General features: G+C 48.8%; 1 protein-coding gene across 1 annotated transcript; it reads left to right on the top strand.

The window, feature by feature from the left end:
• Nucleotides 1-6599: 6599 nt before the first annotated feature.
• LOC119384010 (uncharacterized protein K02A2.6-like) lies at nucleotides 6600-10112 on the top strand. Its single transcript, XM_037652296.1, has one exon. It carries the CDS (start codon nucleotides 6600-6602, stop codon nucleotides 10110-10112), a length of 3513 nt encoding a protein of 1170 aa, XP_037508224.1.
• Nucleotides 10113-14547: the final 4435 nt, after the last annotated feature.

Below are 14547 nucleotides of genomic sequence, written 5' to 3'. Positions count from 1 at the left end.
AAAAATAAACGCAAAAGTAAGTTTTTTACATGCGTACGCGACTAACACATCGTATGTCAGGTGAAGTATGATTGGTAGTTGAAATATTGCGGTTTGGTGCAGGTTAAACGATTGCCTCGAACCGGCACAGCATTCAGCCGAGCGCAGCGCGCGCGCACGAATGCCCCCGCGTTGACCGTGGCGACCCCAGTGGCCCTAGTTGCGTCGCCCGCACGTCATGACCTTGAGAACTTTTTCTTTGTTTTCAAGCACGCAGCTTACTTTCAGTGTGATGGTGAGCACACGTGTGGGCTCATGGTGGTCTGCCGCGGCGGCCACGCGTAACTATGCTCAAATGAGCTGATGGCCATGAATTTGGGCATATGGCATCATTTGTAAAAAGAAGAGGGAGCGATTTCTAGCAGACTTTGAGAATTAATTGTAGGTTCTAGGTCGCGAACTGAGCTATAACCTTCGGCCCCAATGCTTTCAGGAGCCTCGACTACCAATCGGCAGCGTTTTCTGACCCTGCTGAAAAAGTGTTGCAGGACCCCTTTTAAACACTGCATTGGTGAGCCTTATTTCTTCCGGAGACAGTTTTATTGCAAGAATGTTGATGTGCCTAAATAAACAGTGTATTTACCTTTATTAGTAGGATGCTCAAGCACATTGGTGGTGTGCTTCAGTTGTAATATATACCCGCCACGGCGATTAGTGGTTAAGGTGCTTGACTGCTGACCCAAAGGTCACGGGATCAAATCCCGGCTGCAGTGGCCACATTTCGATAGAGGTGAAATCATAGCTCGGCAAACTCACTTATGAATCAACCCACTCTGACTCGGATCAAGTCTGAGTGAGTCAGGCCGAGTAATATTTTCGTGAGTCTGAGTACGAGTGAGTCCGGCTGAGAAAAATTTCAGTGAGTCTGAGTCCGAGTGAGTCCGAATGAGGAAAATTTTGGTGAGCCTGAGTACGAGTGAGCCCTAAGGGCAAAATATATTTCATGAGTGAGCCTGAGTGAGCTTCACATTTGTTTGCCGACCTATGGTCCTACCTACTCAACTTCAGCATTACTATGAGCCTTACGATGACTCACGTTTATACTCACGTCTGCTCACACATACTTCAAAGCACTAGCGTTCATAAGCCATCTCAATATTTATTGATCAGAGGCGTGAGTTACGGAGGGGGGCGAGGGGAGGGGGATTTGACCTCCCTCTGGCAAAACCTTTTATGGGAAGGGCTTCATAAAATATCTCGTGTGAGTCATCTCTTTCGATAAAAATGTCCTTACTGCATTGTAATCATTTAAACTCGTATTTGAAGGCATGGGATGAAAATGCACTAAGTAGAATACCAGTTATATGAGGTATTGATGTTAAAGAGCATTGACACTACGGTACACCAGTTATATGAGACATTGATGTTAAAGAGCATTGACACTATTGTCGAAAAAGTAAATTATACGCTAATGGACGCATGAGTGGACTCACTCAGACTCAGATTGAGCCGTGGGTCTGAGACAGAGTGAGTCCGAGCGAGCAATATTTTGCTGAGTTTGAGTCCGAGTGAGTCCGGTTGAGAAAAATATATTTCGTGAGTGAGTGAGCTCCACATTTTTTGCCGATCTATGGGTGCAATGCTACAGGCCCATTTGCTTAGATTTGGGTGCACATTTAGGAACCCCAGGTGATCGAAATATCCGGAGCCCTCCACTATGGCTTCTCTCCTAATCATATTGTGGTTTTGGGACGTAAAACCTCAACAATTATGATATATTTGTAATATGCAGGGACTGAACATCAGATACAGACAAGAAAAATGGCTGTAGCGTGACGCACATGTTGCTCTGAATATTTTAATAATTATTTTTAATAGGAGCAGTGATGACGGAGAGGTAGCCACACTTTCAAGATGACCGTGGTTCGAATCTCAGTGCCATGCGATTTCCCACCAGATTAAAAAAAATCCGTGCATTGATTGATTTGCATAGAGAGGCCTGGGATGCGGCCTCATACTGGTGACCCAAGTGACAGAGTGCTTTTGACGAGGTGACTCGCCATGCAGATGGCCTGTTTCGTCACTCGTTGCTGGCGCATGGATTTTTGCACTTAGGGATTTAGGCTTTGCAGGCCTAGGCCTTTTATGAAAACTACTTTACCCTCTCCAACCCTGGTTTGTGTTGGCACGAGCACATGCAATGCTCTGTAACACATGCTAGGTACATTGACTCTTTTGCCTTTTCACTGTTAGTGCAATACTGCATAGCATAATTGTACTGTAGCAGAGCTGACTGAGAAAGCGATAGGAAGAAACGTGTCGTAGGTATGTATCGAGCGTCTTATAGGAAGCGTCTGCACACGGTGGTGGACACAAGAAGACTGGTTTATTGATAACAAAATGAATGCTTGCGTACAGCGTTGCCAGGCGTTGCTCTACTGGTTGTGCACAGTGTTGCCTTGTTGATTGCCCGTTGCATCCTCCTTTCTTTGAAGGCGATCACACAAAAACACTGAAAACACAGAAAACATTTAACGCCGGTCGGTAACTGTCCTCTCTCCTAGGCTGTTTCACTCTGCTGGAATCCGTGAGTGTAGGCCAGGGGAGATGGTGGTCTTTGGGGTCTGGTGGATCGTCGGCAGAAATCGTCAGTGTTCGGTGAGCCTGATGTGCCGGCTGCCGGTCGGCCCTGCGTAGCCTGCGGAGGTTCTGGCCCCTGCGGTATGGCTCCACTTGTAGATGAATCGGAGGTGTCGTCGCTGTCGTCGGTGTTTATGGGAGAATCGAGAGAACGCTTCTGGCGTTTTGCGGAGGTGTTGTCTATTTTGACGGAAAACCCGGCCATCTTCTGTCAGAACAGTGTACGACCTTGGCGCCACGAGATCTTGGACTTGTGCTTTTATTTCCCATCTGTGATGCAGGTTCTTCTTATTGTTGGTAATAGCTCTCTGTGGCCGAGCATTCGAGAGTTTTAATAAGGACAAGGCCGCTTGTTTAACAGAAACCACACAAAACTTTTAATAAACAAATAAAGCGAACAACTATTTATCTACATAAAGTTAAACATTTTACAAAAAAGTCAATGCACACAATAAAACACTCCTAACAACAAGCAAAATGAAAGTTTAGAGACTCAAACTAAGCCTTGCAGTTCATCGCGGATGAGCGGCGGAATAACTGGTGGTCAGTCTCACCATGTCGTTTATGCTGGCTGACGTCTGAGAAACTGGAACGCTGTGGCTGCCGCTTGTGGAGTGGACGCGGGCTGGCTGGCTGTGACGTGGAAAAGGTGGCTACTGGGCGACCCCTTGAGATGCCCGGAGGAGCAGGGCTAGGCGCCTGAACGCACAGCTCGGGCCCGTAGCCCAACTGCTGCTGCTTGCCTGCCGGAACCGAAGTCCGCTGGCCTTGAGATGGTGTTCGAGTACCATGCTTAAGGTCTCCTCGCACAGGAGCAAGGCGGCAGGAGGCTCCGGCCGGTTGAAGCCCTGGAGGCTCGGGTCCGCAACCCGACTGCCCGTCTTCAGCGCCCGGTCCGGAGACAACCTTCTGCTCGCCACGTATCCTCGAACTCCCACCGGAACCCTCTGAGGCCAGGCTTTTTCTGCCCTCGGGCACACTTGTCCACTCCTCATTGGAGACTGCTGGATCTCGGTGTTGGCAAGTGATTGGCCCCTGAGATGATCCGTGTTGTTTTCTTATTGGGCCACTTGTCCGTCGAACCCTTGCGCCTCGCGCCCTCGTGAAGATATTCGTCGTCGTTGTCTTCCATTCAGTACTGTTCTCATCTCCGCGCGCGCACTCCTTGTCGTCCTTCTTTTTTATGACGCGCCCTTTTCAAAGGCGCACAATTCGAACGCGCACTTCACTCATCACACCATCTACCGTCATTGAGAACGCGGACGACGTCTCCCTTCTGTAATAGAGCAAGTGATCTTCTTGGGGTCTTTGCTTGCACATGTTTTCGCACGGGCCTTGGGGGTGACACTGAGAAATCTGGAATCGGCGTTCTGAGACTTCGTCCCATCAGCAGCTCTGCTGGCGACCGGCCATCCTCAAGAGGACACACCCTGTAGTTCAGAAGGCCCAAATAGAAATCCTGTTTACTCCTCTCCGTCTTGTCCAGAATTCGCTTGTCCACTTGGACGCCCTTCTCGGCGAGTCCATTGGATCTGGGAAAATGCGGACTTGAAAATGTATGCTTGAAGTCATATCGAGCCGCAATATCTTTAAACTCTTTTGACGCGAACTGAGGACCGCCATCACTACAAACTTCTAATGGTAACCCGTGCCTTGCAAAGATCTGACGTAGTTTCTGAATGACAGCTGTTGCTGAGGTCTCCTTTAGCTGTTCGACTTCAGGAAAATTAGAGTAGGCGTCATAGACAACCAAGAAATTATTTCCAGCATGCTGAAAAAGATCTGCACCAACTCTAGCCCACGGCAAGTCAGGGACGGCGCGCTGAAGAAGGGGCTCGTCAGGTTGCCGATAAGCAAACTTCTTGCAGACGTCACACCTGTCAATAAAATGGGCAATATCTGTAGCCATTCCTGGCCAATACATCAACTTACGGGCCCTCGATTTGCATTTCCCTAACCCGAGATGCCCTTGGTGCACTCGTCTCAGCATCTCCGTTCGCATGTTTGCAGGTACCACTACTCTGGTTCCCTTTAGCAGTATTCCGTTGACCACAGAAAGCTCTGCTGTGGAGGACTTTAGCTCACCCTCTACTGGGATTGACGACTGCAATCTCGAAATGACATCTTGCAGCGTTTCATCACTGGCCGTTGCTGCCTGCAGACGGGAGAGGGTGGCTGGACCCACACTTGAAGTGAGGACGCCCACAGCATGAACTTCAACATCTGTTGTGCCCTTGCCTGGGTGTTCCTGTGCTGGGATTCTTGACAAGGTGTCAGCAACAACTAACTTGCTGCCTGGAACATACTGCAAATCAAATTCATATTTCAGCAGCCGAAGAAATAGCCGCTGCGGACGCGGTGGCATGTCACCTATTTCTTTCTTTGAAATCGCCAACAATGGGCTGTGGTCAGTTTCGATAGCAATATGTCTTCCACTGACATAATCGTTAAACTTTTCACAGCCGAATGTTATGCCTAATGCCTCTTTTTCTATTTGAGCATACCTTCGCTCGGTTTCTGTGAGTGCTCGCGACGCGTATCCGACGGGACGCCAATCGCGTCCGTGTTGTTGGAAAAGGACTGCTCCGAGTGCAAACGCAGACGCGTCCGTCGACAGTTTCGCGGGAAGCTCGAAATTAAAAACAGCCAGGACTGGCACTTTCGTCAGCATCATCTTGAGTTGCTCCCACTCACGCTCGTGAACCTGCGTCCACTCGTAAACTGTATCGTTCCTAATTAGGCTGCGCAAGGCCTCAGTGTGGGCTGACAACAGTGGCAAGTACTTTCCGAAATAGTTCACTGCTCCAAGGAAGCGCTGGACGTCTTTCTTGGTCTTTGGCGCAGGTTGGTTTAAGATGCACTTTATCAGGTCGGGATTAGGCTCAATACCTTTGGAGCTAATTTTACCGCCCAAGAAGGTGATTTCAGTTTGTCCAAAAATGCACTTTTTCGCATTCAAAGTAAGGCTTTAAGCCTGTGCCCTCGCTAGTGCTTTGTGCAGGCGTTCATCGTGTTCCTTTTTGCTAGAACCCCACACAAGCACGTCGTCGATGTACACACGCGTTCCTGGGATGTCATCGAATATCTGGCTCATGATACGCTGGAAAACTTCGGGTGCAGATGCAATATCGATCGAACGGTAATCGGAGATACCGATAACGACCGAACGGGGAACTGAATGTGCAGATTTCTGAAGTATATCTGTTGTGTATCAACATAACAAGGTTTATTGCTGCTTAGTTACATCGTGGGAAGTCACGGAGAGACCGTGTGTAGCTTCGCCTCCGGCTCCGAGTGTTCGACGCGCGACCGTCCCCCCATCTGCCGGAACGCGCACAACATTCTCCCAAGGCGGCAGTGCCATCTACCATCCCATCCTCGTCGCCAGCTCGGAGCCGGAGGCGAAGCTACGCACGGTCTCTCCGTGACTTCCCACGATGTAACTAAGCAGTAATAAACCTTGTTATGTTGATACACAACATCTGGCGACGAGAGAGGATTGCGTCGGACCCGGGGGCAAGCCGAAGCGAAGACATCATATGGTGATGCGCGCAGGCAAGTGAATTTACGACCGGCGGAGTGAAGCACGTCCTTCCCGCGCAAACATGGCGACGTTTGGTCGAGTCGAGGTGTATGACAACAAAGAGCCATGGCCGTCATACACGGAGCGGCTCGATGCGTTCTTTAACGCCAACGGCATCGAGGACGATGAAAAAAAGAAGTGGATATTCCTGTCAACAGTCGGCACAAGTACGTATGCAACGCTTCGCAGTCTGTAGGCTCCCGATAAGCCTAAGGAGAAAACTTTCAAAGAACTTATATCAACGCTCAACAGCCACTTCAGCCCCGCGCCTTCGGAGATAGCCGAAAGCTTTCGTTTTCACTCCAGGGTTCAACTTGAGAACGAAAGCGTCGCAGAGTTTGTCGCCGAGCTCCGGCAAATTGCAGAACATTGCAATTTCGGCACAGCGCTGAACCGGATGTTGAGGGACAGACTTGTGTGTGGAATTCGTGACAGAGGCGTGCAACAGCGGTTGTTAGTTGGGAAAAACCTCACTCTGGACAAAGCCGTAGAAGTTGCAAGAACGGCAGAGGCGGCAGAACTCAACGCAAGCGAGCTGCGCAAGGGCCACTCCGACAGACCCGCTTCTCCTGCTCAAGAAGGCTTGGCGAACCATCTCAAGTTCAAGAAAAGGCACGCGCACGCACCCAAGGGTCATAAGGTGCAAGAATTGAATCCGAGAGGCAAACCCAAGGCCGGACATCACGAGAAGTTCAAGCCGTGTATACGCTGTGGATCCCGCGATCACAGGCCTCCGGAGTGCAAACATATAAACACGAGGTGCTACAAGTGCGACAAAGTAGGTCACTTGGCGAGCTGCTGTTTGTCTAGTGATGAGAAGGGGAAGCAGCAGCGGGGTTCTCAAGTGAACACGGTGCAGTCTGCGGACAAGCCACCTGAGTACTACCTGCATTCTCTGCGGACGCAGGAATCCTTGAAGCCCATTACAATGACATTCATTGTCAACGGAGTGCCATTGGAAATGGAGTTAGACTCAGGTTCTCCAGTTTCTATAATCTCGAAGGACACCTACCTGCAGCACCAAGGAGCTTTGCCAGTGCTTTCGCAGACAGACGTCAAGCTCAACTGCATACGTGGAACCACACCGGTGCAGGGAACGTTGTCTGTTCATGTACGTCTAGGCAAAACTGCAAGTCAGCAGACACTGCTTGTGGTAGCTTGCAAGAGTCCCAGCTTATGCGGTAGAGATTGGCTTGCAACCTTCAATCTTCTGCCACGCCAAGTAAACGCAACGCAGATTGATTGTGCCACAGTAGAGATCGTACGTGCGATGCTCTTGGAATTTGAAGACATTTTCAAACCGGGGTGTGGGACACTAAAAGGACCACCAGTGCATGTCAAGGTTCGACCTGATGCGGAACCACGGAACTACAGGCCTCGTTCAGTGCCATATGCACTTCGAGTCAAGGTTGAAGAAGAACTTCAGCGGCTGGAACACGAAAACATCATCACGCCAGTGGACCATTCCGATTGGGCTTCACCAATAGTGCCAGTTCTAAAAGCGGATGGGCAAAGTGTCAGGATCTGCGGCGACTATAAGATCGGAGTCAATCCAGCAGTGGTGACAACACAGTACCCATTACCTAAAGTGGAAGATATATTTGCGTCATTGCAAGGTGGGGTCAAGTTTTCCAAACTGGATTTTCGAGAGGCTTACAACCAAGTCCCAGTGGATGAAGAGACCAGCAAGCTACTGGTCATCAACACGCACAGAGGTCTCTTTGCCTACAATCGCCTGGCATACGGCGTATCCTCAGCCCCTGCCCTCTTCCAAAGAAGAATGGAAGAAATCCTTCGTGACATTCCTGGCACGTCCGTATACCTAGATGATGTCTTGGTGACTGGCAGAACGGATGATGAACACCTCCAGAATCTGCGCAAAGTTCTACAGAGAATCAAAGAGTCTGGGTTGAGATTGAAACAGGAGAAGTGCGAATTCTTCAAACCATCTCTCGTTTACTTGGGCAATGAAATCAGTGCAACTGGTCTTCAGCCATCAAAGAAAAATGTTGAAGCCATCATGGAAGCACCCGAGCCAAAAGACGTCGGTGAGCTGAGATCCTTCATTGGACTCTTGTCATACTATGGAAAATTCCTCCCGAACTTGTCTACACTACTAGCACCCTTGTATGCTCTGCTCCACAAGAACAGCCCCTGGAGGTGGACAGATGAAGAACAAACAGCCTTCATCAAAAGCAAGAAAGTCATCATGGAAGCAAAGGTGTTGGCACACTACGACCCATCTAAGGAATTGGTGCTCGCATGTGACGCTTCGCCATATGGAGTTGGTGCAGTGCTTTCACACCGTGAAAATGGGGTGGAGAAACCGCTGGCATTTGCATATCGCACACTCACAGCAGTTGAGCGAAACTACTCGCATCTGGAGAAGGAGGCCCTGGCCATCATCTTTGGTGTCACACGCTTCAGAGACTACTTGCTGTGTCGAAGCTTTGTCCTAATCACTGATCATAAGCCATTGGTTGGCATATTTCGTGAAGACAAAGCAATTCCAGCGATGACTGCTTCTCGCATTCAGCGTTGGGCCCTCACACTGGGAGCCTACACTTATACGATTGAGCACCGACCAGGACGTCTCAATGGAAATGCTGATGCCATGAGTAGATTACCACTGACAGAGCTTTATGCAGAGCCACCTGAACCACCGGAGCTGGTCAATGCAATCTCAAAGCTGGAAAAGCTAGCAGTATCGTTGAAGCAACTGCAGCAGTTCACTGACAGTGACCAGACTCTAAGCCAAGTGCTGCAGTGGGTCAGAGTTGGGTGGCCGCAGAGTCCCCCAGACAAAGCTTTCCAACCATTCTGGCAAAGACGGGACGAGCTGAGCGTGCACAGCAATCTGCTGTACTGGGGAAATCGAGTTGTAGTGCCACATCCTGCTCAGAAGCATATCTTGGAGCTGCTACATGAGGCGCACCAGGGAATGGTCATCATGAAAGGCATGGCAAGGTCGTTGATCTGGTGGCCAGATGCTGAAATAGAAAGATGCGCCCGGCAGTGCACACATTGTCTTCAGAACTCTCCGTTACCGGCAAAAGCAGAACCAGTGTCATGGCCTGAGCCAAGTGAGTGCTGGGAGCGGGTACATTTAGATTACGCAGGCCCATTTGAAGGAAGAATGCTCCTTATACTGGTGGATGCGAAGTCAAAGTGGCTTGAAGTTGCCATCGTGCCAAGTGCCACAGCTGAACAAACAGTAGAGCACTTGAGGGATATTTTTGCAAGGTTTGGACTACCAAGGTGTATTGTTACTGACAACGGAACACCATTTACTGGTAAAGCGTTCCAGGACTTCGTTCTGGGAAATGGCATTAAGCACCTGCGAACAGCTCCCTTCCATCCAGCGTCAAATGGCATAGCTGAGCGTGCTGTCAGAACAGTGAAGGACGGTCTCAAAAAGACAACTGGCGGAGATCTCAAGCTCCGGCTTGCAAGATGGCTGCTTATGTACCGCAGAGCACCCCGCCCAAAGGGAACATCGCCCAATGAAAGCAAAGATGGACCTTTGCATTCCCAGAAGGGGGGAAGAGGTGAGGCGAAAACAGTCACAGAGTCCAAGGAGCATGCTGAAAAGAAGAAAAAGGGACCAAGGTTCAAGAAAGGAGACAAGGTGGCAGTTCGAAATTTCGGCAGAGGTCCCAAGTGGTGGTTAGGCGAAGTTGAAGAAATAAATGGATCTTCTATGGTAACTGTTTCAACTCCCCAAGGGAAGGTTCGTCGCCACAATGACCAAGTGAAAATGCACTTGGACCCTCCAGCACCCAGTTCTGCGGATACAACACCCACCAAGGAAAACTGTGTAGCCAGCACCTCGGGCAACATAGAGGCCGCAACAGTGCCATCAGCAAGACGTTCAACCCGAACTATCCGCAAGCCCCTACGATACCAATAAACTTTAGGGAGGAGGAGTGCTGTGTATGCAGTTGTGATGTGCTTGGGTAGATGGCACTGCCGCCTTGGGAGAATGTTGTGCGCGTTCCGGCAGATGGGGGGACGGTCGCGCGTCGAACACTCGGAGCCGGAGGCGAAGCTACGCACGGTCTCTCCGTGACTTCCCACGATGTAACTAAGCAGTAATAAACCTTGTTATGTTGATACACAACACTTTTCTATCTAGAGGAATTTGATGAAAACCGCTGTTTGCATCAAGTCTGCTGAAAAACTTTGCTTGCGCTAGCTCACCCTCGATTTCTTCTCGGCATGGCAACTGAAAGTGTTCTCTTTTCACTGCCCTGTTAATTGCCCGCGGGTCCATGCAAACTCTTAAGTCTCCATTTTTCTTCCTCACGATAACCAAGGGACTTACCCCGTCTGACGGCTCTTCAACTTTCTCAATGATGTTCGCGGCACACACCCGGTCGAGCTCTTTCTTGAGTGGCTTTCTGAGCGCGTAAGGCACACGCCGGGTTGGCTGTACTACAGGGACAGCGTCCTCACGAAGCACCATTTTGTACTCGCGCCGCGTCCTTCCAATGCCGATGAATAGTCTTGGGTATGTCTGCTTTAGGCTTGCGTATCCGTCGCTGTTGTCCACCACGTTGACTCTGTTGACTAGACCAAGTTGCTCACTAGCCTCGAGGCCCAAAATTGCTTACTTCTTTACTGTGAAGAACTCAAGCATAACATGTCGTCAAAGAAATTGCGCGACGAAAACACGGACAGAAGACAAGTACAAACACAGCGCTGTGTTTGTACTTGTCTCCTGTCCGTGTTTTCGTCGCGCAATTTCTTTGACGCCATGGATCACCAACTAGCCCGAAATGCTGCTCTCATAACATGTCGCTTGTCTAACTGCACGGCGAGGTGAACCTTTCCACAGTGTGGTATTTCACCACCCCCATAATGACGCAAGACGCTCCTCGTGGGGTACGGCTGCTGTTTAGTACCGAGCCTGTAGAACAGCGAACGCGGCAGCAAGTTGGCCTGCGCTCCGGTGTCGACCTTCAGCTGCACCTGCTTTCCTTCAATGCTCGTTGTTACAACCCAATCGCGACTTTCGTGACCCCGCTTGCTTTCCGTTGTCCTGATCCCCAGAACGTCCAAGTCACCGTCGCTTTCCACTCCGTCGACCGCGTCATCGACAGCTGCTCGGTTGCTCGTACAGCAGGCGGCATGTGATTAGGCTTCATGCAGTTGTTGCATATCTTGCCGTACGCCGGACACTTTCTTGGCGCGAGTGACAAGTTGCAGTACCGGCATTTTTTTTTCGTCCCTTTTTAAGTGGCGTTCTTGAAACAGGTTCAATCTTGTTTTCCTCAGCCCACGCTTTATTTTGCGATTCAGCAAGTTCCTCAGCCTTGCAGTATTCCACTGCTGTGACGAGGGTCAGGTCCTTCTTGCGAAGAAGTTTTTCACGCAGGAAAGCGCTAGAAATGCCATACACGATTTGGTCCCTCAGCATGGAGTCTCGTAAATCACCAAAGTTGCACGTTCTTGCTGCAAATCCCGAAAGAACTGTTCAAATGGCTTTCCGTGTGCCTGACGACGCGAGCGAAACACACAGTGTTCGTAAGTCTCATTACACTTAAGCAAGCAGCAGGCTTAAAACGCTTTAACCAAAGCGTCGTAGTCTTTAGCTTCCTCCGGCGTCAGGTTCAGGGTATTGAACACATCAATTGCTTCTTGTCCGGCTACGTGAAAAAAATTGCAGCTTTCTGCTCCTTACTGCGTGGTTTGATGGGCTCCGTACCTATCAGGTACAGCTCGATGCGTTGCTTGAATGTCTGCCAGGACGCCGCTGCGTTGTCGCCCAATTGCAGTGGCTCAGGCGGGCGTAGTTCAGTCATCGTGGCGTCCCACTTCTGACACCATGTATCGAGCGTCTTGTAGGAAGCGTCTGCACACGTTGGTGGACACAATAAGACTGGTTTATTGATAACAAAAGGAACGCTTGCGTACAGCGTTCCCAGGCGTTGCTCTATTGGTTGTGCACAGTGTTGCCTTGTTGATTGCCCGTTGCAGGTATACCGTACATTCATCGCCTATCTCACAGGCTAAAGAAAGTACGAAGCAGATACGGAATTAATGTTGTTTTCACGGCTGCCAATAAGCTAGGTAAGATATGTGCTGCTGTGCAGAGGAAGAATGAGGGAGTAAAAGGCAAGAAGCGAACCGATATTTGTTTCGTAAAACACACAAACAAATTCACTGATTGTCGTACAAGTGTGGTGTAATAAGGTTCCTTTCAGCTGCGGCCGCTTCTACGTAGGACAGACGGGCCGCTGCATTAACAAGAGATTATTAGAACATAAAAGATCACTAACTGGAGGCTCAGCTTCTAATATATCGTAACGTTGTAGAGATTGTAACTGCTCGCCAAAATTCAATGAATGCGCAGTTTTGTACCGACATAGGAATTAAGAAACGCGTCTGATGATTGAGGCACGGCATATCGAGAATAGTGGTAGCGCATGCGTGAGCCAACCGTCGATTAACTTGCATAAAGATGAAATCAAATGCCTTAACAGTTACCTTTCGCGTAGGCCCCCACGCGTGCCGGATTGAAAGGTTCGCCTATTGCATGGGCATGCGCAGATAAGTTTTCGTGCCTTCTTTCTTTTCCGCCGTTGTGCATCTATTCAGTTGTTAGTCGGCGTTTGTGGTGTCCTGATTTCCTTCTTGTGTCCGTGTTTGCACGCCCTGTCTTTTTAGAATGAATACTTACCAACTAGCTCACCTCTCTGTTATTCTCTTTGGCTTCTTTAATTGCTATTTGCTTGGTCCGTGCTAGGACTTTTTCATGGTTTTACAGCGAAAGCTGTTATGAGATAATTTCACCGGCCGTTTTTGGCGCCGTAGTTGTCCGCCGCCGCCGCCGGTGTCAGTAACCAGTATTGCTCGAAATAAGAAAAAAAAAACGAAATAAGAAAAAAAATTCCAGGATGGAACGAGGTTCGAACCTGGGCCCTCTGCGTGGGAGCCCAGTATTCAACCTCTGAGCCATGCCGGTTTTTTTTTTCTTTCATGGTATTTATTACAAATGTGTGTAACTAGCATACATAGCGAACAAAATATTCAAGGCGGTCTCTACCAGCGTACAAGCGTTACACAGAAGCCCTAAAAGGGTATTAAAGCTATACATTTCATGAAGAGTGGATACCAGTCCGGTTGAAACTCTAATTGTTTGTAAACGTCTTTTAGCTGACGAGCCATTTGAATGAGATGTAACCGCGATGATACCATGGGTTCCGCATGTCTGTCTAGCATGCGAGTTTTCCATAAACTGTGCATACCCATTAGTAATAGCATGTCAACAGGAATAGAATGGCTTTTGGGTGGCATGAGATAACGTATGCTATACGAATTTAAATCGAGTTGTTTTTTAAAGGCCCTTTGTAGAACGTCCCAGAAGAGTATGGCGTCTTACAGCTGATGAAGCAATGTTCTATAGTTTCCGGAACTTCACAGAGGCGACAGTTAACTGAAGATACAAAGATGCCTTTGCTGCTTCACCAGGTCTTCACAGGCAGCGTCTCTGTATGCACTTTGTAGAAGAATGTCTTGGATGCTTGTGAAATAGGCATTTTCTTCACACGCACAAGCACGTCGTGTCCAGGCAATCCAGCATATAGTGAGCGGTACAAAGGTCCAGGAAACAACATATCTAATATGGCATTATATAGATCTTTTCGTGAACTAGAGAATAAATAGTCATTAGAGAATCTTACTGTCAAAAACCACACTGATTCATACACTTCACGCATGAATCCTTGCAAATAGGGAGGCGAGGCACAATTAGCAGATACCACTAAACTTGGTAAAACATCGACGAGATTCACTTGTAAAAATGTTCGAAGCAGCGGATGATCGCAGTCCCGAAAATAGAAAAAACGGGACACCAATTGTCTAATAAAGAGATGCACCAACCCAAGACCACCTGCACAAACTGCTCTCAAAACATTGTCACGCCTCATCGGCTCGTAACTTGATGACCAAATAAAGGTACAAAACGATTCGGTGAAACTTCTGAATGTAAACCCTGGAACAATGTAGTATTTGCAGTACGTAGAATAATTTTGTTGCCAGGAATAGACTGCATGCTTTAGCTCTGCCAAAAATTGAGAGGTTATGGGGAATAAACGTCTGGGCGTAACGCTTTAGGCTGGGTACACGTTCTTTCCAATAATGTGCGCTTGACTTATATGCATCCAATGGAACGCCAAGGTATTTCGGTGGCACACAAGACCATGCAATACCCTCGAAATTCGTTGGTTTATAAGCCCACGGGCCATACCACAGTCCTAAACTTTTAGCAAAGTTCATTCGTGCATCAGAAATGGTTCCGAATTCCCGAATAGTGGACACCACTGTTGTTATGCTGGAAATGT

Source organism: Rhipicephalus sanguineus, chromosome 1 (genome assembly GCF_013339695.2).
Source record: "Rhipicephalus sanguineus isolate Rsan-2018 chromosome 1, BIME_Rsan_1.4, whole genome shotgun sequence".
Lineage (NCBI taxonomy): Eukaryota > Metazoa > Arthropoda > Arachnida > Ixodida > Ixodidae > Rhipicephalus > Rhipicephalus sanguineus.
The sequence above is the reverse complement of the archived record's forward strand: the minus strand, read 5'-3'. Positions and strand labels throughout refer to the sequence as shown.